Source organism: Oenanthe melanoleuca, chromosome 17 (genome assembly GCF_029582105.1).
Source record: "Oenanthe melanoleuca isolate GR-GAL-2019-014 chromosome 17, OMel1.0, whole genome shotgun sequence".
Classification (NCBI taxonomy): domain Eukaryota; kingdom Metazoa; phylum Chordata; class Aves; order Passeriformes; family Muscicapidae; genus Oenanthe; species Oenanthe melanoleuca.
Genome location: NC_079350.1, coordinates 3259819 through 3286092, shown reverse-complemented (window position 1 = coordinate 3286092; position 26274 = coordinate 3259819). Strand labels below are relative to the sequence as shown.

The following is a 26274-nucleotide window of genomic DNA, read 5'->3' as shown; positions in this document are numbered from 1 at the left end:
CCCAGCTCCAGGATGCCCTCCCCAGCTCCAGAATCCCCTCCTGGCTCCAGGATGCCCTCCCTGGCCCTGGGTTTGTTGTGGCAGGTGCTGGCTGGGTGGATAAGGGAGTTCTGCAGGCAGGGAATGAGGTTTGCACTCAGGAGGAGATGGCAATGTGCACCTGGGCTGAAGCTTTTCCTCCCAGCCAGGTGTGCTGCTGTCACCTCTGTGTCACCCCGTGCCACTGGCAGAGAGGCCAGCCTGAGAAATGCATTTTAACCTCAGCTACACCCCTCATTTCCATGTCAAATTGCTGATTTTTCAGCAGAGAGAGAAAAAAAAAAATGTTTATGAAACCGTTTTTGCTGTGTTTTAGAGCACAGGGTCGTAACCTGGGAGCTGCTGTTGATGAAGCAGTAAATAATGCATGGGCTGATTGCCCTTCAGCTGTGCTGAGTGTGTGGAAAAGGTCAGCCTGGGGGTGCAAGGGGGGCTGCTCACAGCTGGCAGCACCTCCTAATGAGTCCCTTCTCGTTTGACAGGTGCAAAACATGTCCCAGTCGATAGAGGTGTTGGACAGGAGGACTCAGAGAGACCTACAGTACGTGGAGAAGATGGAAAACCAGATGAGGGGACTGGAATCCAAATTTAAGCAAGTGGAAGAAAGCCACAAGCAGCACCTGGCAAGGCAGTTTAAGGTAGGTCTGATTTCCACACTGCTCTGGGAGCTGAGCCAGGGGGTCCTGGGGGTGGGCAGGGCACTGTGGCCCTGCTGCCCTTCAGGGGAGCAGCTGGGGGGTCTTTCCTGGCCAGAGCACATCCTGCATCTTGTTACGGGGTAAAAGCACAAATCTGTGTTCCACACCCACCTGGGTGCCTCGGGGTGAGGTGGGGTCCCCTCTGAGGCCAGGCAGCTTCTCCAGGCCATGCCCAGCACCCATTTCTTGGGAAAACCCAGGAACTGGGGCTCCCTCCCCATTCCTGCAGCTGGTGGCAAACCACAGTGACCAAACCCCATCTGCCCTGGGGAGGGCTGGAGAAGGGATTCATCAATCAAACACCATCCCCCTGACAAAAAAACAGAAAAAAAACACCCAAAATTACAATTATTACAGCTGTCCACTGCACATCTCCAGGATTTTGTCCAATTTTGGGTGCTGGCACCCTTCTGATGGGTTTTGTGTGGTGTCCTGGTGTCCCTGGAGTGCAGCTGGCACTGGAAGCAGTGGCCAAACCCTCAGGAAGTTGCTTGAGGATGAATGAAATTGCCAAAAAGATGTTCTGAGCAATGCTGGGATCTTCAATTTTGAGCAGTGCTGTGGGTTAATGGATATAAAAAAATCCAACAGAAAAGATTTCTGGTGGAATTTGGGGATTTTTCTGAGCAGCTGATCCCCACCCTCGTTTGCAGGCAGCTGGCTGGTATTTTAAAGCAGATTTTTTTAAATGCTAAATACTGAAATACCACGATTATCTCATAAAATCTGGGAAGATGGTTCTCAAAACTTTTCACCAACTCCACCTCCTCCGCTCCCCATCTCCAGTTACTGCAGGACCCTAAATTTAGCTCTGCAGTCTGGATGGAAAGAATTGAGCATGAGTTTCTTTTATTTAATTATTTCTTTATCTCATTTATTATTGTTCCCCCCCTCCACCATTCTGGTGAGTTCAACCCTCCCCGTTGCCTGCCAAGGAAGTTAAAATAAAATAAAAATTCAGGTGTTCCCCACATGAAAACACAGGAGGGATAAAACCTCGTGGATTAAATAGGAGGGGATGGATGGGAAGGAGGCTGAGGAGGAATTGCTGATCCTGTTCAGCCCCAAAAAGCTCCAGGACACAGGCAGGTGTCCCAGCCCTGGGTGCTGGGAACTTGGCCACTGTAATTTGAGCAGCACCAGGGATTTTGGGTGTTCTAACAGGCTTCATTAATGGGTAGGTGCATGCATATTAATGTCTACTCATTAACTGCTGGAGCAAAGCATCTGCAACAAAATGCTGCATTCTGAGCCTTTAAATGAGCAAAAAATAAAAAAAAAAATTAAAAAAAAAAATTAAAAAAAATTCGTTTGTGCAAAATCCATCTGATAATGAATTTTTCTGTTCCGTGCTTGAAACCAGTGAGGAATTTTTTGTCTAATTTGCTGCCAAAGCAGCATTTGAAAGAACAGCCACAGCATTTTGTTCCTGCTAATGCCAGCATTAAAGTGTGAGTGCTTTGGAGCTCTTGTGTTGGTTTTTTTCTCTCTCTAGTGCCGTATTTGTCTATGAATGGCTATCTATATAAGGCAGGTTAGTGAGCTAGATCCTCAACAGTATTTCATTTTCTTGCTTACAGGGCTAACTAAAAAGCAAGTTTTTTCAATGCTGCAGTGACTGAAGAAGCAGTTCACTCCCATGTAACCATGAAAAGAGGGCCACAGAGCATTTTGCACCATGCATTGATTTTTTTTTTTATTATTTTCCAAATTAGCACCATATCTCACTAAGGAACCTTGAACCACACAACCGAGATCTTCCTTTGCATGCAATTGTAGATGCATTTCATGAATAGTTTGAAACCCTTGTCAATGCATATATATCTTTACTTTCTTTTATTTTTTTTTTTTTTTGGAAAGAAAAAAAAAGAAAAAAAAAAGAAAAAAAAACAACAACTCTTTGTGTATGTGATCTGAAGCATGTAACCCTAAGATGTTGCATTCTAAAAATGACAAATAAAGGCCTTTCCCAAATATTTTGGTGTTCTGCAGCCTGTTTAATATGTTCTTGCCAAGACATCATTCGGACCAAAACTAATAATTGAGCTAATTTTAATGCTAATAATTGTGGGATTTGTGAACATTTCGCTCCCATAGGAAGCACCCAGGTCAAGGCAGAGTGTTGCAGATTTTTGCACGCATAGCACTGAACCGAGCTTATTTTAACCTTGCAGGCAATAAAAGCGAAAATGGAGGAACTTAGGCCTTTGATACCAGTGTTGGAAGAGTACAAAGCCGATGCCAAATTGGTATTGCAGTTTAAAGAGGAGGTCCAGAATCTGACGTCAGTTCTAAACGAACTCCAGGAGGAGATTGGCGCCTATGACTACGAAGAGCTTCAGAACAGAGTGTCAAATCTTGAAGAAAGGCTTCGTGCATGCATGCAAAAATTAGGTAGGCTGAGAACCACCCTGGTGGCCCCAGCGCACGCATCCCGGCCGGAGGCAGAGATGCCCCGCGGGACACCGCACGCCGCCAGGGGCCATCCTGCCAAGGCTTCGGCCACCAGCACATCCCCCCTGCCCGCAGCCCTGCCCAGGACTGCGGGCAGGGGCGATGCTGCTCGTGGGGTGAGCGCTTCAGGATGCCGCCCCGCCCGGCGCTTGCATAAGTGGCAGCTCAGGCTTATGCAAAGCCAGCACTTGCACCCCCCTTTTCGCTTCTGCATCCCTGGAGCTGGCCCGTCAGCGAAGGGCTCTGCTCGTGGTGGGGGGTGTGGGCTGTGCCTCGGTTTCCCTCGTGTTTTGTTGATTTTTTTTTTTTTTGTTTTGCATCTTGCCCGTGCCCCCGTGCGGGCGCGGATCCTCCCTCTGCCATCCCCGGGGGAGCAGGGAGCCTTTCCCACCGGGCTGAACCACCAGGGATTCATCATCATCTCAGGATTTCCATCCTGGAAGCTCCTGGGGCTGTTGTGGGAGGCTCAGCTGTCGCCAAACCCACCGTGTGACCCCAAACACGAGGGGAAGGAGGAGGGCGCTGCCTTCCTCAGCTGCAAGGACTCTGCACCATTTGTTGGGCCAGCTCTGACTTGATTTAATTTCTCCTTCCATTATTGACTTTCTTGCCACGCCATTTAGATAATCCAAACACATTAACTGCTCTGCAGTCTATTTTGGTAGCACATACGAAATTACACTCTCAGGTAACTTCATGGAAGATCAGATCTCTTCTGAGCACTTTATATCCTTGGCAAGGTAATGCTTTGTTTCTCTCTTGGCTCTGCTGCTGGGGTTGCTTTTGCCTGTTTGTAGATGCCTCCACACTCTGAGCAGCCTCCTCCCTCCATTCCCTCTGCATTTCCATCCTCTGGTTCCTTGGACATCCCTTGTAGGTTCCATCTCACTCAGAGAGTAAAATTCCCATTTAAATGTGGGTGCTCAGATTATTTGAAGTCAGGCATCAAGGTACCCCTGGGACAGGTAAAACCCCTCTGGCCATGAGAGATCAGAGTTTGATTTCTCATTAATTAAGAGTGCTGGTGCCCCAGGGTTGGTTTGAGAGCAGGACAGGCTGGGTTTTCTGCCCATTTCTGTCCCTCTCCTCACCCCATGATGGTCACAGGCTTGGGCATGGAGGCAAATTCTGACCTTGCCCTCCTTCCCCCCAGAGCCTGATGGGCACAGGGATGAGCAGGGCTGGAATGATTTCATCCCTAATTCCTGGAGCTTTATCAGGTGGGCACCGTGCAGTGGGAAGATGAGGAGGGATGAACAGATGAGAAAGAAAGATAAGAAAGGAGAGCAAAGCCCAGGAGGGTGGGGAGGAGCAAGGGCAGCTCTGATCCTCTCATCCAGGAGGAGAAGGTGCCCAGGGAGGGATCCCCTGGCTGTTCCCAGAGCCTTCAGCCCATCCCTTGAGGATGAGGAGGAGCTGTGGGTCACAGGGACAGGAAGCAGCAGCAGGAGCTGGGATTTGAGACTTTAAACTTGGGGACAGTTCTTTAAACAAAGCCATCCTGGCCCTCAGAATCCTCCCACTGACCCTGGGCGGGCTTTAAGGAGCTCCCAAACCATTCAGCGCTCCAAAAAAATAGAATTTGCTCTTGGACCATTAACCCTTTCTGTTCATTCCATCCCCTCCTGCCCAGGTCCAGTTGGGACCAGTGGCCCAGGTAAGGACAAGGCATGTAGGGATGCTGAGCTCTTGCAGGTAACCTTGTCTAGAAGCTTTTGGGTGTTTTTTTAAATCTTTTTGAATCTTTAGATGGGTTTTTTTTGGCTTCCTCCTGCCCGTGCTGTCTCTCTGGGGTCAGGGCAGCTCTTTTGCAGCAGCCCTGGCTCTCACAGAGTTGGACTCTGTTCCTCCCAGAAGCTCATCCCAGAGGATTTGCTGCTCACTCAGGATGGTGATTTATTTGGTCACTTAAAAGAAACAGCACGGATTGAATTTCCAATGCTGTTTATCTCTCTGGTGCCAGCCACTGGAAATGGTTGCTAATTGAGTTAAACTCAGGTAACTGCCTTACAAATGCTTTGCTGCCACACAATGAGGCCCTGATTGCTGAGGATTTCACTCTGCTGCAGGTTTTCTGCTCAGCTGGGCTCACTGATGTCTCAAGGAGAAGGTTTTGTGGGATTTGCTGCTGCCCTGGAGTTGTGTGTGTGCCCCAAACCGGGCCAGGGAGCTGCTGCAGCAGGCACAGGCCAAGGGGAGGGAGGGATGTGCCACATTCCCACCCAGTTCTGCTCTCCCAGGCTGAGCCTTGTCAGTGCACAGCCTTTTCCTCAGCCAAGGCCCTGCTTTGCATTTTGGGTTTCCTAAGCATTATTGATGGATCAATAGTGAAAACACTTCCTGACCCTGGCATGTGTGTGGAGGGGAAAAAAAAAATCAATGATGGCAGCTCCAATCTGTGTTTCTGTTTACACTCCTAAAGATCCCTATTTATACAGGGATTTTAGCTTTTGCATTAATGTTCCTAAGAGGAAGTGCAGGGCTTGTCACTCCTTGGATCAAGGGGGAATTTAACTCAGGCAGGACAAGATTTCCTTGGGAAAAGTCCTGGTGTGGGAATGAGGATGGAGCCACATCCCTGGTGGTTTGGGGCAACAGAGGCAAAATCCAGCCCCATCCCTGCTCTGGAGGGATTGGGATCAATGCTTGACTGGGATGGAGGGATCAGTCCTGGATTGGGATGGAGGGATCAGTCCTTGGATTGCTGGATTGGGATGGAGGATTAATCCTTGGGATGGAGGATCAGTCCTGGATTGAGATGGAGGGATCAGTCCTTGTTTTACTGGATTGGGATGGAGGATCAGTCCTTGTCTTGATGGGTTGGGATGGAGGATTAATCCTTAGGATGGAGGATCAATCCTTGGGTTCTGCATTGGGATGGAGGATCAGTCTTTGATTGGGATGGAGGATCAATCCTTGGCTTGCTGCATTGGGATAGAGGATCAGTCCTGGATTGGGATGAGGGATCAGTCCTGCATTGGGATGGAGGATCAGTCCTGCATTGGGATGGAGGATCAGTCCTGCATTGGGATGGAGGATCAGTCCTGGATTGGGATGAGGGATCAGTCCTGGATTGGGATAGAGGATCAGTCCTGGATTGGGATGAGGGATCAGTCCTGCATTGGGATGAGGGATCAGTCCTGGATTGGGATGGAGGATCAGTCCTGGATTGGGATAGAGGATCAGTCCTGGATTGGGATGAGGGATCAGTCCTGCATTGGGATGAGGGATCAGTCCTGGATTGGGATAGAGGATCAGTCCTGCATTGGGATGATCAGTCCTGTCCTGCTGGGAGGCCAGAGCAGGGAAAGGCCCTGGTGCAGCAGGCTCAGAGCCCAGGGCTGGTGCCTGTGCGTTGGTGGAGGAGCTGCTGGCAGCTGCCAAGCAGGAGCTGTGGGCAGGATCTGGATCTGGAGCGGAGGTGTTGGCATCCTGGCACGGCTCTCACTTCCCTGCTGGAAAATTCCTGCTGCAGCTGAAGGAAGGGGCTGTGTGGGGATGCATTTGTGGCAGAGTGCAGGACAGAGGGATGGAGGGACACTGGGGAAGAGGCTGATCTGTGTCCAGGAAAAAGGACCTGAATAGTGCTGGCCAAAGAGGAGTGAAAGCAGCTCCTCTGTGAGGCCCTAAAATCTGCTCCTCACAGGTCTGCCCTGTCCTGGACTCCTGAGTGAGCACCAGGATGTGCTTTTTTGTGGCACAATTGTCCCTGGAATTCCCACAGCATCCCATACCCCTGCCATCCCAACGGGAGGAGGGGTTTGCAAAAGGCTCAGCTGCTGATATTCCAACTGTGCTGTGGATCTCCTCAGGTGGGTGAGGTTCCCAGGGGCTGCAGCTGTCCACGGCAAACCCAGCAAAACTAACTGGGGACCTTAAAAACCCCGTGTTAAATTGCCCCAGCAGCTGGGATGGGTTTGGAGCAGGAGAGAGAACACGGTGTAAGCACAGCCCTCCTGCACTGCTGAGAGCTGGGCTGTGTGTGCCTCCAGCTAAACGTGTAGGAGATGTTGCAAACAACACTGGTTTACCCTTATCAGCTGCTGCTGCTTTTTTTTTTTTTTTTTAACTGTTTTTTTTCAATCAATGAGCTTTTATACCACGCTCCTCTCCAGGGAAATGGGAGGAAGAGATAAAGTGACAGCAACGTAGGGCTGTGATAATGGAAGACAGCACTGAGCAGATCTGGGATTAGGGGAAAGCTGGACCCCTGCACGACATTAACATTTGTTATTTTAACCCTTTGCATCTCTTTTCCAGTGCTCTGCTCTCCCTCTGAGCTGAGAGGTTTTTCCTTGTGTCTCAGGAAAGCTCTGCTTTTTGGTGGCATCTCTGAGTCTGCAGGCTGTGGGGGCACTGATGGGGCCCTTGGGCATGTCCTGCTGCTGCACATCAGGAATATCTTCCTCTGTTCCCTGCCCTGGGCTAAGGGGATCCCTCTGGCCACAGCTCAGAGCTGAGGCTGGTGGATGTGTCTGATCAGGAATTAAAATGCAGGTGAGAACAGGGCAAGGAGAGAGAGAACTGAGGGGCATTGCAGACTTCTGGAAATGCTCAGGGTGTAAAATCCATGATTCTCTGAAGGTCAGGTTGGACAGAGCTCTGAGCAACCTGATCTGGTTGAAGACATCGCTGCTCATTGCAGGGGCTGGACCAAACGACCTTTAATGGTCCCTAATAACAAACCACCCTGTGATTTTACTTGGTAATTTGGAGCAGGATGTCCTTGTCCTGAGCTGGCAGAGCTCTCCCCGTGCTCCAGCAGGCTCCCACCTGCAGCCCAGCCCTGGGTGGTTCTGCAGAGCAGCTCCAGAGCACCAGAGCAGCTTCTCCACCCCAGCACTGCCTCCTTCCCCTTCCCCAGCCTGCCAGAGGCTCCCACACCAAAGAGAACTCAGGAAACACCTCCTGAGCTCCAGGTGCTGGCTGTCCCCCGCTGCCTGTGCCCTGGGTGTGTCTGGGTTTTAAATGAGCTCTCCCTGCCCAACAGGACATCCCCAGCAGCCCCAGTCCCTCCTGGGGCACCTTCACCTCCTCCCTGTCCCTCCTGACTGCACACACATCCAAACCTGGTGAGGCAGGGAACCAGAGCAGCAGCTTTGCTGAAACTCGGGGATGTTGTTGGGAAAAGGAACTTGGATGTGGCTGCAGCATCCCAGATCCACGGGGGACAGAGCCAGGGCTGGCAGACGAGCTGGAGGAGAGCTGCTGCTGCTTCCCCTCATGTTTAGGGCTTGAAAACCCAGCAAGGCTCCCTGGCAGAGCAGGTCTGGAGCAATGACCTGGCTCTGCCCCTGGGAGGATTCCCGGGGCAGCTCCTGAGGGATGCTCGGGATGCTCCCACCTGCATCCTGCTGCCTTTGGCTTCCAGCCCCAGAGCTGGAGGCTCCATCAGTGAACAGGGGAAGCAGCTGGGAAATTATCTTTGCAAGGAGGAGATTTATATTGTGTGCCATTTCCCACCTTCCTCTTTTTTCTCCTCTGCACAAACCTGTAACAAACGCGGGTTTCCAGCAGGGCTGGGGTAGCCACGGCTGCTTTTTTGTCTTGGCTGGATCAGAGCAGCTCTTTCAGCTCCTTCCTCCACCTGGCTGCAGCTCTCATTCCCAATTCTGTGCCTTTCTCAGCTCAGCAAAGCTCCTTTTCTTGGGGACAGCGATGAGGACAATTGTCATTAGGAGGTGTGAGACAAACACCCGACACTCGTTCCTGACCCGGTTCCCTGTAATTAAACCAACCCTCAGCAGGGCAGAGGGTGGGCACAGAGGGCTGGGTGGGACCCGCGGTGCTCACCAGCCTTCCCCTCTTTTCCAGCCTGTGGGAAGCTGACGGGAATCAGTGACCCGATCACAATTAAAACCTCGGGGTCCCGCTTTGGATCGTGGATGACGGATCCCCTGGCTCCTGAGGGAGAGAACAAGGTAAGAGTGTGACAGCATCATCCCTGATGGCTGAGGGCAGTGGATGCTCAGACTGTGCCCTGGGGAATCTCCTCACCCATCCACGGGGCTCTGCTGGCTGAGAGGATGAGGAGGATGAGGAGAAGCTGAGCAGCCCCTGCACTGGTCCCTTCCCTGGCCAGGTGAAACTCACTGCAGCAAAGAGGCTCAGAATTATCACCACGAGGTCTGTGTGGAAAATAATAAAAAAAAAAAAAACAACAATATAGGGTTTCTAATCTGTGTTTTGCAGGCAGGAGGGAGCTGGGGCTGAGCAGAGGGATCTGTGGTGCTGCTCCCTGCTGCTCTTGTGCTGCCAGCACCTCTGATAATTTCATCTGCCTGCATTTGCCCTCCATCCTCCACCCTCATTGTTGTGAGGAATTAACTGACTGCAACCAGAGAGAGATTTGTTTTGCTTTGTTTTGGTCTTTTTTTTTTCCCCATTCAGACCATTCAATTTTGATCCTGAGGAGGTAGGAGGCCAATAACTGGCTGAAAATCAATCCCAGCTCCCCATGACTGATGGAATGGAAAATATCTCGAATGTTTGCCGAGGATTTGCAGGCAGCAAAACAAAACGAAAAGCACAGAGCTTGGCTGCCTGTAATTCCCTCCTGCATGCAGCATCCTTCGAGGGATAAAGGCACCAGCAAGGGCTGGATCAGGGCACCTATTTTGGGATCTATGCCCTGGCACCAGCTCTGGAGCTCAGAGAGGACCAGGGATGCTCTGGAGGAGTCACCCCTGGGTGGTTCTTTGAAGCTGATTTGAGTTGTTGGGCTCTTTCCCTCCAGCAGCCAAGTGGTTGGCACTGGTTCCCCAACTCAACACCTCCATATTTCACAGTTATTAAGCAAAATTTCACCTCCAGCCCAAATAAAACCTTGCTTAGAGGTGAGATGGGAAGGTTTTCCCCACATCACATCTCATTTTGCTCAAGAGAGGGGACAGAATTGTCCCCTTCAGGCTGTGTTTGCTGCTTCCCTTGGCACTAAGAGAATTTTCAGCTGAAGCTGGTGCTTCAGATGCTACAGATCCTCCCATATCTTCAGAGAGGTTTGCCTTAAACTGCTATTTTTTGATATTTTTTTTCAGCCATGCCTTTTTCTGCAGTGTATTTTTGTTGTACAACTAGGCTGCAAACTGGAGCTGGAGCTTCCCAAGCCTCTCTGTGTATTTAATATATAAAACCTGCTGGGAATTTTATTAGGAACACACCATTAAGTGAACTTCAGTGGCTGCTCAGCAGAGTGAGGACGGGCAGGGAGGAGCAGTTCATCATCCCCAGCCCCTGTCCCCGAGCCCCAGGAGGTGTTTGGTGTTTGTGTGATCATTTGTTCATGTCATGAAACCATGGAGCACAGATTTGTGAGTGCTGTGGGATGCTGAGAGCTGGGCTTGCTGTGTGTGGACAGGAGGAGGCTGCTCAGAGCCAGCTGATGATGGGACATTGCTCATCCATCAATCTCTGCTTTTCCAGAGCTTGGAATGCTGTTGGCTCCTGCAGCCCCTGCCTGGTGACACTGCTGGCCTTTAAAAACCGAGCACAACACATTTGCATGTTGAATTTTTAATACCAGATAATGAAATGGGAGCAGCAAAGACAGAGTGGTGTTTGGGATATTTTTTTCCCCTATAATTTCCCCAACTGGTTCAGCTGAAGCTGAAGTTTCATTTCCAGCTCTGGGTGTTCTCTGGTGCTTTTGCAGCCACCCCCAAGCCCACCAGAGTTGGGGGCTGAGGGTCAGAACCATTTTCCCCATTTTTTTTTTCAGGGAGGTAACGCTGCAAGGCTGAAATTCCCTGCAAAGTTTTTGGAAACCCCAATTGACTTCCCAAAGGCAGCAGCCAAATGTTGGGCTGCCCTTCTCAAAGACTGATGATCACACTCCAGACACAGAGCTGTCAGATTTTGCAAGGGGTTTGCAGAAGAAATCTGCAATACATCACCCAAATCTGCAGCCTTAAAGGCTTCCCTCTTGCTAAATTTACCTTTTCTCCTTCCTAAATTTACCTTTTCTCCTTCCTAAATTTACTTTTTCTCCTTCCTAAATTTACCTTTTCTCCTTCCTAAATGGCTCTTACAGAAAGCAGCTCTCTCATTTTCAGGCAGCAACTGCATCCAGAATGTCAGTGGCTGGCTGGATATTTCTTGTGGATATTAACTGCACAGCTTGGTCATTTGCCTCGGAATTGGTTTCATATAACAAAAGCTTTTTTTTTTTAGGAGTCTAGACAGTGTCCCCAGTGAACTGGCACTTAAATGATGATCTAAAATCTCTCCCCAATCCACCCAGAGCAAGATTTAGATGTCTTTGCCTCTTATATTTCAGCAGCCTCGCTTTAAGCTTTTGCTGCAGCAGAGTATGATTTTTAAACCAATATGGACTTTTTGCCTGAATTTGCCTGACAATGAGTGATTGCATCCCTCGCTCCCACATTCCAAATTAATGGAGTTGAGCACAGCAGCTGCTGTAATTTACTGAGTGCTACCGCGGGGAGCAAAAGCAGCAGCACGCTGGGTTTAGCCAGGAAAAGCTGCTAATTGCCCTGGGGAAGGGAGGGTGGTGCCAGCCACCAGCACTCCCTGGGGAGCACTGAAACCAAGGAGACAGCAGGTTGTCCCCCAGGGAAAGCTTCTTGGCTGATTTGGGGGCTCAGAAATTTGGGTTATTTCTGGATGTAGGTGGCAGATGCAGGCTGGATTCAAAGCCAGATTGGACAGGATTTGGAGCAGCCTGGTCTGGTGGAAGGTGTCCTTGGCAGGGATGAGTCTTAAGCTCCATTCCAAACCATTTCATGACAATTCCATGATTCCGGGCTGCAGATTTCTCTCCTAACCCAATTCTCAATGTGATCAAGAGTTTTAAGTTCCATTCCAAACCATTTATGACAATTGCAGGATCCCTGGCTGTGGATTTCTCTCCCAGCCCTGTTCTTGAGGTGACCAAGAGTTTCACACAGCATTCCAAATCATTTTATGACAATTACACGATCCATGGCTATCAAGAGTTTTAGTCTTAATTCCAAACCATTTTATGCCAATTGCATAATCCATGGTTGTGGATTTCTCTCCCAGCCCTGTTCTTGAGGTGACCAAGAGTTTTAAGCTCCATTCCAAACCATTTCATGACAATTCCATGATTCCTGGCTGCAGATTTCTCTCCCATTCCAATTCTCAAGGTGACCAAGAGTTTTAAGCTCCATGCCAAACCATTTTATGACAATTGCACGATCCCTGGCTATCAAGAGTTTTAATCTCAATTCCAAAACATTTTACAATGAATTCACAATCCCTGGCTGTGAATTTCTCTCCTACCCCAATTCTCAAGGTGATCAAGAGTTTTAAGCTCCATTCCAAACCATTTATGACAATTGCAGGATCCCTGGCTTCGGATTTCTCTCCCAGCCCAGTTCTCAAGGTGATCAAGAGTTTTAAGCTCCATTCCAAAACATTTTATGACAATTGCACGATCCATGGCTATCAAGAGTTTTAATCTCAATTCCAAACCCTTTTACGATGATTTCAGGATCCCTGGCTGTGGATTTCTGTCCCAGCCCAGTCCTTGAGGTGACCAAGAGTTTTAATCTCAATTCCAAACCCTTTTACGATGATTTCAGGATCCCTGGCTGTGGATTTCTGTCCCAGCCCAGTCCTTGAGGTGACCAAGAGTTTTAATCTCAATTCCAAACCCTTTTACGATGATTTCACGGTCCCTGGCTGTGGATTTCTCCCAGCCCAGTCCCTGAGGTGATCCCTGACCCGCTGTGTTTGTGTGCCGCAGGTCTGGTACATGGACAGCTACCACAACAACCGCTTCGTGCGCGAGTACAAATCCATGGCGGATTTCATGAACACCGACAACTTCACCTCCCACCGCCTCCCCCACCCGTGGTCGGGCACGGGCCAGGTCGTCTACAACGGCTCCATCTACTTCAACAAATACCAAAGCCACATCATCATCAGGTTCGACTTGAAGACGGAGACCATCCTCAAGACGCGCAGCCTGGACTACGCCGGCTACAACAACATGTACCACTACGCCTGGGGCGGCCACTCGGACATCGACCTCATGGTGGACGAGAACGGGCTCTGGGCCGTCTACGCCACCAACCAGAACGCCGGCAACATCGTCATCAGCAAGCTGGACCCCAACACGCTGCAGAGCCTGCAGACCTGGAACACCAGCTACCCCAAACGCAGCGCCGGCGAGGCCTTCATCATCTGCGGCACGCTCTACGTCACCAACGGCTACTCGGGCGGCACCAAGGTGCACTACGCCTACCAGACCAACGCCTCCACCTACGAGTACATCGACATCCCCTTCCAGAACAAGTACTCCCACATCTCCATGTTGGACTACAACCCCAAGGATCGGGCTCTCTACGCCTGGAACAACGGGCATCAGATCCTGTACAACGTCACCCTCTTCCACGTCATCCGCTCCGACGAGTTGTAGCCCGGCTTTGGGTTGGAAACTTGGGTTTGGGGAGGGGGGGGAACAAACAAACAAACCAACAAATAAATAAATAAATGTGAAAATTTAAAAAAAAAATATATCAATAATTGAAAGGAGAAAAAAGGGAGAAACTAATTAAAAAAAAAAAAACGCTAATAAAGAAACATACTTTAAAAACATACTTTAAATAAGTAAACGTATAAACAGCTGCCAAAATTAAGACCAACGTCATGGAGGATTATTCAGCATAAACCTGACAGATCAGCATTACCTCTACATTTCTAGAAGTCTGGCCCTGTGTTATAGACTCACGAGTAACCGTGTACTGCAGCTGGAACTGCACTCAGAGAACCACTTCAGTTTGGGGTTTTGTTTTGTTTCTGTTCCGATAGCAAACCTAGAGAACATCCTCAAGCAGTAAGGCAATGACTGTTGGAAGTTCACCCTCGGGAGCCTCGCTCTCCTCCGTGTGTGGGTTGCATGGACATTCCCCCGGCGTCACGGGCAGCTGTGATGGATGTGTGGAAAGGAAAAGCAGGAAAAGCAAAGCAGGAAAAGCTGACCCGTGAGGAGCTCTGGCTGTCTCAACAAGACCTATCACAGGTTAGTTTTCTTTGCCTTCCATTGCAGCTACTGTCTCTCTCAACTGTGTTCTTGTCACTTAGATTAACTGTGCTGAGACCTGAAGTAGCTCATGGATCTGTGTCTTAGTAACTTATTAAACACGATGGTTTAAGTATGTATTATGAACAAGTTGTTGTACCCATATTGTTTGAACTTATGTATTCAGCAACTATATTGTATAATGTATGTCTGTTATTTACCAGAGGTGGCAAAACTTTGTATGTCCAGTTTATGCAATGAATGTTGTAAATGCAATGATGTAGTTTGGATTTAATAAATGATGGTTTTTTCGTTTCTAAAAAGGCAAAAAAAAATAAAAAAAGGTCAGTGTTCACCCTTATACACAGGTAACCAAGTTCATGTTGATAATTACAGGAATATTCTCTTACTGTTATACTATCTACATAGCATTATGGTGGTTGGAAATCGCTTCTGTGGAGATTCTGTGGCAGCAGATTCCCATGGGAAGCCTTGTTTATGGAAGTGTGAAGGTAATTAAATTTTTTTTTAAGAGGAAAACTTTGTACTATCCACAGTTATCTAAGGAACAATAAAACTATTAGGAGACTTCCCTGCTTTGTTTGTTGTCTTCTCTGTGTGAGTGAGGGAGTGCAGGGGAGGGAGAACAGGAATTTTGGGGGGTAAATCCTGAGCAGCCGTCCTGAGTTTCCTTCCAGGGAATATTCCCTGATGTGTAGCTGGGGCTGGGAGGGTGGAGGGTTGGCTCTCTGCTCCGTGGGGATTCCCTTCCCATTTTCATCTGGAGCAGGAGATAAAATCCTGCTGCGGGCAGGGTCCAGCCACCCCCTCAGGGACTGGCAGTGCCTGGTGTTGGTGCCACAGCAGGAGGAAATCTCACCCTGTGCCACCTTTACTGGAGCTGCAGACACTGCTTTGGACAGCTGGATCCCATTCCTTCTTGGGTTCTTGCAGTTCTCCCCACCCTGAGGGTGCTACAGGCTTTTGCAGGTAAAAATCTTCTTTATTTAACTTGCTCTAAAGAGTGACTGTTCTAAAGTGTCACTGCTGGGGGCTGGGCACCAGCACCATCAGCCCTGCTGGTTCTGCCAAAGCAGGGCCCTCACAGGATGCCCACCTCCCTCTGGGGTGAGATTTGGGGTCCCATCTCTCTCTGTGTGAGATTTGGGGTTCCATCTCTCTGTGTGAGATTTGGGGTCTCATCTCTCTTTATGTGAGATTTGGGGTCTCATCTCTGTGTGTGTGAGATATTGGGTCTCATCTCCCTCTGGGGTGAGATTTGGGGTCCCATCTCTCTCTACTGTGAAATTTGGGGTCCCATCTCTCTCTACTCTGAGATGTGGGGTCCCATCTCTCCCGTGCACCACCAGAAGAACAATATTGAGCAATTCCCACTCCAGCCAGCTCTGGATGAAGGGACAGCACCTTTCCCACCCATCCAGGGAGCCCCTGAGCTGGATGTGGGGGCAGCTGGGGCACAGTCCCCACAAAGGGCTTGCTGGGGTGGCACTGGGGCTTTGCTGCCTCTTCCCCCCCAGACTGGCCATCTTTAGCACCACCAGGAATGCCAAATTTTCAGGCAAGTGGCCCAGTGAGGCTGAGCCTTTGGGCTCAGCAGATGGATGGTTTAGGGCCCTGGGAAGGAGCAGGGATCAGCAAGGTCAGGAAATTGAATATCAGCAATCGCTGCTTGCTGCAAGCTGCACAAATGGATCTCAACCTCTCAGCCTCTGCAGCAGCTCCCTGCTGGGCTCTCCAGCAGGAGGAGGGAAAAGGAAAACAACCAAACAGTGTAATGTGGTTTCTCTGGGCTGGATTAAACCACAAGCACCGAGCAATCCTCCCTCCCTGTGAGGAGGCTGCAGGCAGCTCCGCGGGGCTGAGGCTGCCCTGTGTCAGCACTGCTGCTCTCGCTGAAGCCTTGGCTGGCTGCAGAATGGGGACAGCTCTCTGAGGACTCATTCCTCTGCTGCACTCTGTAATTCCAGCTCTCTGGACTGCCAGGTTTGTGGAGAACTTCGTTATTTAGCAGTGGTTTTCCCTCCAAGATGCTCCAAAAGGATGCTGGAGACCCCGTCGTGTAATTGGCAGCAGTATTGATCCTCGATGTGCAGGAGAAATCTGTTAAGCCAAAAAGGCAGAAAGGCACCTGCAGCCATTTCTGTTTAATTAATGCATTTCTTCAGTGCAAGCTCATTGTAGGGCAGCACACTGTTATTGTAGGGTCAGGCTGGGTCCAGGGGTGCTGCAATCCATGGGACAGAGGCTGATGATGGCACCAGGGCTGGGCTTTGCACTGCAGCTGCTCCTGCCCAGCTCCTCCAGGGCCTCAGGGTGGAAAAGTGTCTGGGAACTCTGGCAGCACCTGCTGGATTGATTTTGGGTTATTGTCCCACAGCCAGGCCTCGTGTCCTCCATCCTAGAACACATTTAATGAGGAGGTTCCTCTCCAAGACTTAAAAGAGAGATGAGACTCCACATCCCACAGCAGAGAGAGATGGGACCCCAAATCTCACAGAGAGAGATGGGACCCCAAATCTCACACCAGAGAGAGATGGGACCACAAATCTCACAGAGAGAGATGGGACCACAACTCTCACACCAGAGAGAGATGGGACCCCAAATCTTACACCAGAGAGAGATGGGACCACAAATCTCACACAGAGAGAGATGGGATCCCAAATCTCACAGAGAGAGATGGGACCCCAAATCTTACACCAGAGAGAGATGGGACCCCAAATCTCACACCATGGAGAGATGGGACCCCAAATCTCACACCAGAGAGAGATGGGATCCCAAATCTCACAGAGAGAGATGGGACCCCAAATCTCACACAGAGAGAGATGGGACCACAAATCTCACACAGAGAGAGATGGGACCCCAAATCTCATACAGAGAGAGATGGGACCCCAAACTTCACACCAGGGAGGGATGGGACCTCAAATCTCATATATAGAGAGATGGGACCCCAAATCTCACACCATGGAGAGATGGGACCCCAAATCTCACACAGAGAGAAATGGGATCCCAAACCTCACAGCAGAGGGAAATGGGACCTCACATTTTACAGCAAGAGCTCTGCAGGTGCTGACAGAGTTTGTCCCAGCCAAGGTGCCCAGTTTTGGGGAGGGGCTTTGAGCAGAGCACAGCACGTGCAGGGCACCACTGAACCCTGCAGACCCACCCAGGCACCCTGTGCCAAATTCCCCACAGCCAGCGTGGGCATTGGGCAGGAGCTGAGGGCAAAAGAACACACCTGCTTCAAAACATCGATCTGCAAAAATAAATCGAATTACAGAAAGGCAAAATAATGCTGTTTGCTTTAGGGCACGGCTACATTTAGATTCTAATTTTCCGAGTGCAATTCATTTAAGACAAAGGCTCCAGAGCACAAAATGTCCTTGAACACAGCAGAGCCAGAGCAGCTCCTGTGTAACATGTACCCAAAGTTAATGAGATGAGAGAAGAGCTTTGAGGGGTGTACCTTTGTCCTATTTGCCTGTAGTGCAATATTCTATAAATGGATGCCATATGGCCGTGCACTTAATGGTATGGATTAGATTGGAAGTGGAGGAGCCACTCAAAGACAAGAATGTCCCAGAGGATTGCTTTCTATAGCCTGTGACTTAATTATTTGATGCACGAGGCTTGTTGGTCCAAATTTAGTCCTGGGAGTCAGTGAGCTGCCTCAGAGGAGCATCTGACCACAGTTTGTGTGTTTATGTGCTGCTCACATTTGCCCAGGTGTTCCCTGGGAAGCTCTGGGCTTGGGAATCTGCAGAGGCCAAGCTGCTCCCAGCCCCACCAGCAGAGTCCCAGCTCCACAACTGGGACAGATTTGATGGAAAGGGAGTTTTTATGAATGGCTTAAACTGAAATAAGGGAGATTTACATGAGATATTTGGGAGAAATTTGTCTTGTAAGGGTGGGCAGGCCCTGGCACAGGGTGCCCAGAGAATCTGTGGGTGCCCCTGGAACCCTGGAAGCGTCCAAGGCCAGGCTGGATGGGGTTTGGAGCAGCCTGGGACAGTGGGAGGTGTGGGATGAGATGCTCTATAAGGTCCCATCCAGCCCAAGCCATTCCATGATTTAATTTTGTCTCCATCCTGAGCCAGAGGGACCATGCCCTCCAGCTGGGGCACTCCTGCCCTGGGATGAAGGGGGCACCTGGTGGGATTTGCTCTCATTCCTGCTCTTACCAAGCCATGATCCTGCCCTGCCCTTGGCTCTGATCCATCCCCCTTCCCTGGAGCCCATCCAGGGGATCCTGCCCAGCTCTGGGCTGGGAAATGCATCTTTGGGTTATGAAATGCAGCTCTGGGCTGTGAAATGCAGCTCAGGACAGTGAAATCCATCTTTGGGCTGTGAAATGCATCTTTGGGCAGTGAAATGCAGTTCTGGGCTATGAAATCCATCTCTGGCTGTGAAATACAACTTTGGGTTTTGAAATCCATCTCTGGGCTGTGAAATGCAGCTCTGGGCTGTGAAATGCAGCTCAGGGCAGTGAAATCCATCTTTGGGCTGTGTAATGCAACTTTGGGCTGCAAGGTGCATCTTTGGGCTGTGAAATGCAGCTTTGGGCAGTGAAATGCAGTTCTGGGCTATGAAATCCATTTCTGGGCTATGAAATCCATCTCTGGCTGTGAAATACAACTTTGGGTTTTGAAATCCATCTCAGGGCTGTGAAATGCAGCTCTGGGCTGTTAAATACAACTTTGGGTTTTGAAATCCATCTCAGGGCTGTGAAATGCAGCTCTGGGCTGTGAAATACAACTTTGGGTTTTAAAATCCATCTCTGGGCTGTGAAATGCAGCTCAGGGCTGTAAAACCCATCCTTGGGCAGTGAAATGCATTTCCCAGAGCTGTGCAATGCCCCCCAGCCTGTCCCAGGAATGAAATCACTCAGCAGTGCCCCAGGAGCCAGGCAGAAACCCTGGCTGCTGTTTAGCATCATCACAACTCTGAGAGCTAAAAATTCCCCTTTTTACTTTGCTGCTACTTCCCTGACCTTCATTAGTCCTGCAAGCAGCGAGTGCTGAGCCCATATGGAGACAGTTATCATAAAAAACTGAATCCTGGCCCCTTAATTAGCTCCTCATTATCGGAGAGCTCCATATTGGAGCGTTAAGAACTCGCGGAGCAATTTGTTGAGTTTCCAATTAAAAACTTTTTTTTTTTTTTGAGAATCGTTGAGCCTTTTAATACTTTGTGTTTACAAATGGCCTTGGACCCACACCAACACACACATCTCCTTCACTGGGGAAATACAAGTGAGGAGCTGCTCGTTTTTTATGTGAAACCCCAGGTTTTAACACAGCCATAAACCATGTCAATGAGGCTGCTCTTTTCATACCTGATACAATAGAGATGACTCTGAATGAGTGCAGAGGAGTTAGAATCATTAAGAGGGCAATTAGAGGCTGATTTCCTAATAACTCCACTTTTACAGCACTGTAAAAACAAATGTACACATCCCTCTCTATATTAATTTACCTTGGGTGTGCTCCTGCCTGCTGACAGGTCCTGAGACCCTCAGTTCCAGCACACTCAGCCTCAGGACCATCAGGAGTAAATAAAAGCCAGCTGGGCATGGATTATATTCAGTGGATCACACAAACTGGGAGCTGGAGGAAGCACAGGAGGAAAATTCAGTTTCCTACAAAGCACAGATGGGTCCATGGCCGGATTTATAGTGGAGGCCAAAAATTTGGGGAGGTGAGTGACCACTCAACAAGCCCAGGGATGAGCTGTTCCTAAAATCTGCAGAGCAGGGGAGCAGCAGTGGCTCTGCTGGCCTGCAGAGGGATGAAGGGATGTGCTGCAAACCTCCCAAACATTTTGGGAGGGATGGCCACGCTCCCATCGCATCCATGGGGATAAAGGAGGGATGCAGCAGAGCAGGCACCAGCCCTCAGGGGTTTGACTCACCCCAAACAACTTCTTCCTCCTGAAAAAGAGCCAGGAAGAAGAGATCCACGGCTGTTGTGTAACCAGGAGTGGTTTTGGGGTGTGGCAGAGCTGTGGCAGCCCCAGGAGCCACAACCTGAGCTGGGCTTTGGTTCTCAGCGCTTGTGCTGGTACATTTATCTTCTCTGGGATGTTGTAAAGCCAGCAGCTGATCGGGATTGAACATGTCATTTGTATTCCCACGCTGGTTTTGAAGCAAATCTGTCAAATTAAGCCAAAAAAAGGAACGAAAAATTAAACCAAAAAGGGAACGAAAAGAGGGGGGATTGCATAAGGAATTGTCTGGGCATGCAGCTGTGTTCAGTGGCTTTGGTGTCCTTGGAGAGGAGGCAGAAGTGACCCTGAGGAGCAGGGGTGGGACAGGGGCAGCACCCCAGAGCAGCTGGAGCCCCCACGGGTTTGTTCCCTCACATCCTCCCAGCTCTGGGAGCTGAGCTTTGTCTCACCCTCCTTCTGCCTTTCCGACCTGGCTTTTAGAGAACTCCACACCCCGGGGAGAATTTCCCCATTTATCCCATTTTGGCACTTTCTGAGCTGCCAGAAAAGGAGTCTGCAGGCAGAGCAGCACCGCGGGCCCCCAGCACCAGAGACCTTGGGGACAGGAAACACAAATGTGCCATCTGTGACAATTTAACATTTACCAGCCGTGCTGCACCAGGGCCCTGTCACTCTGAGTGAGTGTTTGAGCTCCTGCCCTCCATGGCCTGAGCAGAATCCTGTCCCCATCTGTCTTGGTCTGCAATATGGGATGTGTGACCAGAAATGTGAATTCTGTCCCCTGCTGAATCAGGTGTGGCAGTGCCCCTGATCTCCTGGCACACATTCTCTGCTCATGGGCCATCTTTAAACCAGCTGGGCAATCATCTTTATCTTCCCACAGCCCATCCTCCCTCCAGGAGATATCTCCTGTTCATGGCCACTGAGTCCCAGGGCATGACTGATAAAATTCCATCATCCCATGGGAGATGCTCCAGCCAGGGGAGGAGCCAAGCCTTTCCTACCCAGATAAAAACTGAGATTTGGGACACCAAGGAACCTTCTTTCCACTGGATTCCAGAGGAAAACCAGACCTTTCCACATCATCCCTGGAGCTTCAGAGGAAACTGCCCCTTCTCCAGGAGCACTGCTCCAGCTGAACCACATCTGCCCCTGCAGGAGGATGCAGCCACCATTGAATGGGACTGTGCCAACACCCTGACTGACTGACGGGTGTCAGCTTGGATTCTGACTCTGGCAGGGCTGGGATTGTTCTGTGTAATACTGCATTGCTATTTTAATTTTCCTGGTGAAGAACTGTTATTCCTGATTCCCATATCTCTGCCTGAGAGCCCCTTAATTTCAAAATCATAATAATTTAGAGGGAGGGAGTTTACATTCTCCATTTCAAAGAGAAGTTCCTGCCTTTATTGGCAGACACCTCCAAACCAGGACACCATCAAACTGGCCCTGGCATTCTGTGATAAACAAACACCCCGTGGCTGCAGAGGTCACCCCGAGGGGCTGGCACTGACCCAGGGAGGTCCCCTCTGCAAGGAGGAGCTCAGTTAAAGTTTTATTGCAGCTCTGCAGTGTGGAGGAGGCTCAGAGGCTGTGCTGGGGTTTTAAATGATCAGCTGGGCAGGAATTTGCCAGGAAGGAGCAGGCAGATGTGGGAGCAAAATCCATGGAAAACACACTGGATGAGCAAGGAATAGCATGGGATCAGCTGGCACAATATTGGAGGGGGAAAGGACAGATCTGCTGTGGGCAGGGACAGTGGTGGCTTTGGGAGATTTGAGAAGTGAGAGTTGGGTGAGTCCTGCAATCCAGGAGGATTCTGGATTCTCTGCATTCTTCAAAAACAAATATTTCTGCTCTCAAATCAAATTTCCTCTTGCCATCCCCAGCTGAGGGCTGGCAGCAGCAGAGAAATGCTCCCAGACATCCACATTTCTTCTTCCCTGTCATTTCTGTCACTTCCCCTGAAAAAAAGCCAACACAGGTCTCAGGTGCAGCAGTGGCCAGAGGGATTTGGGATTTGCAGGGGTTGGGATCCTCGGGGGGGCTGTGATGATGATGGTGATGATGGTGATTGATGATGATGATGATGATGATGATGATGATGAAGATGACACCAGGTGTGCAGCCCTGTCTCCTCACTGGACACATGAGGGTGCTGCCTCTCCTCTGGGGATTTTAGGATTTCTTATCCCTAGGAAGGAAACAGGATGTTGTGCAGGAGGAGATCCCAAATTCCTGCCGAGCATCCCCCAGTCTGTGGCACGGCCCAGGTGCAGATGTTTGCAGATGTTTGGGGTGTGTTTGGGGTGTGTTTGGGGTGTTTGGGTTGGTTTTGCAGGTGTTTGCAGGTGTTTGGTGTATTTGAGGTGTCTTTGTGGTGTGTTTGGGAGGTGTTTGCAGGTGTTTGGTGTGTTTACAGATGTTTGGGGTATGCTTACAGATGTTTGAGGTGTTTGTGCAGGTGTTTACAGGTGTTTGCAGGTGTTTGGGGTGTTTCTGGTGTGTTTGGGGTGTTTTGCAGGTGTTTGGGGTGGTTTTGCAGGTGTTTGGGGTGGTTTTGGGGTGTTTGGGATGGTTTTGGGGTGTGTTTTGGTGTTTTTGCAGCTGTTTCCTGCATTCCCAGCACAGCCCTCACTGTGCAGAGGAGGGTGAAACCCTCTAAACCAACAGGGCTCTGTGCCCAGATCCCAGCCACAACATTTACTTTGGATAACCCAATAAACCAGAAGGGATTTTTGCACAAGGGAAAAAAAAAAAAAACAAAAAAAAAAAAAAAAAAAAAAAAAAAAAAAAAAAAAAAAAACCCCAAACCCTGTCAGCCGTTTAATTACCAGCCCTCGTTAGTGCGTTACCGTAACGAGAGATGCTGCCAGATGTTCACATCCTGCTCCTCCCGGGGGCAGCCAGGGCTGGAGCCCCTCCCCAGGCATGCACAGAGCTGGGATAAAAACAGGGAAAGGTTCCAGCCCTGTGCAGCTGCAGCAGATGGGAGAAAACCTCAGGCAAAGCAACCAGTGAAGGGTCAGCAGGAAATTTGTCCTGGGGGTGGTGGTGCCTAATGGGCTGTGTGAGCAGCTGAAACGCTCTGCTGGAAGCAGAGGCTGCTGCTGGAAAGGGGCCACCAGAGCTCTAACGTGGCTTATTTAAATAATAAATGAAGTGTGGATGCTGGGATTGCCAGGCAGGGTTTTTGGGGGGGCTCTGAGAGGTGTTGGAGGTGCTCTGCCCACCTGGAGCCTCACAGGAGTCCTTAAAAACACAGAAACTCCTGATTTGGGTTGGGTTTGGTGGATTCCTGGATTGGTTTGATTGGAAGGTTGGCAATGTTAAATGAAAATGTTGATGAGAAATGAAGCCAGACACTGGGAAGGGGAAAAAAAAGTAAAAAACTTTGGATTTCAGTCTTGTGTTGCTATGAACATGACCAAGTGGGTTTGGAGTATAAAACAGCAAGGGATTGGTTTTGCTGGTGGAAAAAATCAGCAAATCATCCCCTTCCACCCCAGAGACTTTTCCCTTGCCCAGGTTGCTCCAAGCCCTGTCCAGCTCAGCCAGGCTCAGCCCAGCTGCATGAAAACTCCATGGGGGCATCAAACTGTGGTGGGTCATTAATTACCTCCTTCCCTAACGAAGGGAAAGGAGGACACTCCATGAGAACACCCCCAAAAAACACGAGGAACAAGAACTGCCTGGACATGGAAGGGAGGAAAGGACTTGGAGCACTTCATCCCATAGCAACAGGAGGAGCATGTTCACAGCAGAGCCCTAAAAAAGGAGCTGTTAAAATAAACATTGGCATATCTCACACCTCCCCCTCCCCTGAAGGATGCTCCCTGGAAACACACGTGGACAAACTGGGGAAGGGAGGGAAGGAAAACAGGGATGGAGGGGGGGGATGAGAGGGATTCTAATTAAGTGCTGAAATTAATCTCTGTTGTCTTCCAGTATCTCATAAGTTTAATGATTTGGTGTCTCTGTTGCTCACCAACATTGTTCTTACAGAGCATCTGGTCATGTTATCATTCTGCTTTTTATATCCTAAAATACTCCAGCAGTTCTGTGGAGCTTTTGCCCTACATTTCACATTTTAGGCAGGTAACCTCTCTTTAGACCCCGTGTCCTCTCTGCAATCACCCTTCAGACTTCAAGTCCAGCTGGTTTCCCCTGCTTTTTATGTGTTGCTGTGCTAGGTGGAGGGATAAAAAATCCCATTTTTCTTTTATGAACTGGAATAAAAATCCTGGAGCCTTTACAAGCCTGTGCTGGCTCTGCTTTAGGGTGTCCTGGGGTGGACACTTTGAGCAGCAAAGGTCTGTGCCCTGGGAAATCCAATTTCAATTCTGGGAAATCCATCTCAGTTCTGGGAAATCCATCCCCCCTCACTCTGGGAAATCCATCCCCCTCATTCTGGGCAGGCAGCCCCTCACAGGCACAGCTAGGAGGTCACAGATGCTTTTTGGAAATCCCAGAGTTTCCTACCTCATGCAGGTATCACACCCCAGACAAGCAGAGTCACTTTTGCACGTGCTGATCTCCCAGGAAAAGCCAGGATTATGGGATTTTGGAATTAACATCACACTTGCAGCTCCATCCCTTCCTCTTTCCCCTCTTTTTTTGGTTTTATCTTTGGGTCAAGGTGTGTTATCATCACAGCAGAGCAGCTGGAAATGTGACATGGTCAGAGAGCAGGGCAGTAATGAGACAGCACTGGGAAAACCACTGGGAAATAAAAAAAAATCTCCAATAAATCGAATTGTCCCTGCTGTGGGAGCAATAACAGCAGGTGGAGGGGGGAGTTTGCTCTGTTCCTGTTCCTGGGATGCTGTGACTGGGAGCTGGGCAAATTCCATCAGCTGAATGGAACAGCAGGGCTTGGGAATGTGGGAGACACCAGCTCTGGGAAGCCTCATTGCCACTGAACTCACTCTGTGCTGAAGTGAGGACTGTTCTCCACACTTTGGGATATCCACACTTTGGGATATTTCCCTTTTAGCCTGGCAATGGGTGTGATCTGACAGGGGGCTGCTGAGGAAAGCTGTTTGAAGCAGAATTCAGTGGGCAGCAGGAGCAGCCAGGTTTTCCTCACTCATCCACGTGGCTGTTACAGGCCCAGGGAAAAACCTTGAGGATTTTTTCAGTCTAACTTTCTCAGGTTCAGCTAGAGACCTTTCTCTAATACAAACATAAAGAATTATAACAAAAGATAAACACCTGCTGGATCTGTGAGAAAACCTGGGACGAGGTGTGTTGTTTCTCTGACCAGTGAGTCTTTTCTATTTTGTTTTGCTCAATCTCTTTTATTTCAAGCCATGCTTTTCTTCAATAAATTGCTCTTTCTTGCACCATGCATGAGGGGTCATGTTACTGTGTCCATTCACTGCCTGATGCAATAACACATCCATCATTTCTCATGGAAAAAAAACAGGTGCTGAGAGACTCCAAACCTTCAAAAAAACGAGCACTGAGTTGAATGAGGAGATGGGAGCAGGGTGGTTTGTCACCTCACCCTGGGGAATGTCACCAAGGGCCACTGCTGGGGGTGGCAGAGCCCTCCCTGCCCTCCAGAGCTCCAACCTGCTGGAGTCAGTGAGTCAGGGGTCTCTGGATTATTCAGAGAAATCAGAGAATTCAGGGATTGAATTAAAGCCTGTGGATGGGTTGGAGTGCATTAAGCACTCACACATAAAGGTGACATTTAAGTAAAAGTAAATCAGTAATTTTAGGGTGAGTTCTGCTGCTTTTAGTAAGTGAAAGGTTTCAAATGCCAGAGTAGCAGTGAGTGTTCTAGTGAAGGTTGGAACACACTGAAATCTTCAGTGGAGGCTCCAGGCCACAGATTTAGACAGGACTGAGACATAACAGAGCTACAGCAAGAATATTGCTGGCATTTTTCAGCTAGAACAAGATAGATTGTATGTGTAGTTCTATAGGTAACCTGGTGTGCTGAGAAACTGGAATTCTAACAGGTTAAGGAGTGGTGAGAAACTGGAATTCTAACAGGTTAAGGACTGGTGGAGAAACTGGAATTCTAACAGGTTAAGGAGTGGTGGAGAAACTGGAATTCTAACAGGTTAAGGACTGGTGGCTGAGTTTGTGTCTGAGCTCGTTGGG

The 26274-nt window shown here is 49.5% G+C and overlaps 1 protein-coding gene across 2 annotated transcripts in view; it reads left to right on the top strand.

Annotated features, from left to right (window-relative positions):
- The window catches only part of OLFM1 (olfactomedin 1), a 33348-nt gene extending 19716 nt beyond the window's left edge, over nucleotides 1–13632 (top strand). For both annotated transcript variants that reach the window (XM_056505296.1, XM_056505295.1), the window contains exons 3-6: nucleotides 522–677; nucleotides 2912–3131; nucleotides 9006–9112; nucleotides 12919–13632. In XM_056505296.1, the coding sequence (XP_056361271.1) occupies nucleotides 522–677; nucleotides 2912–3131; nucleotides 9006–9112; nucleotides 12919–13593 (1158 nt within the window). In that variant the 3' untranslated portion in view covers nucleotides 13594–13632. The remainder of the gene's footprint in view (nucleotides 1–521; nucleotides 678–2911; nucleotides 3132–9005; nucleotides 9113–12918) is intronic.
- The last annotated feature ends 12642 nt before the right edge of the window (nucleotides 13633–26274 follow it).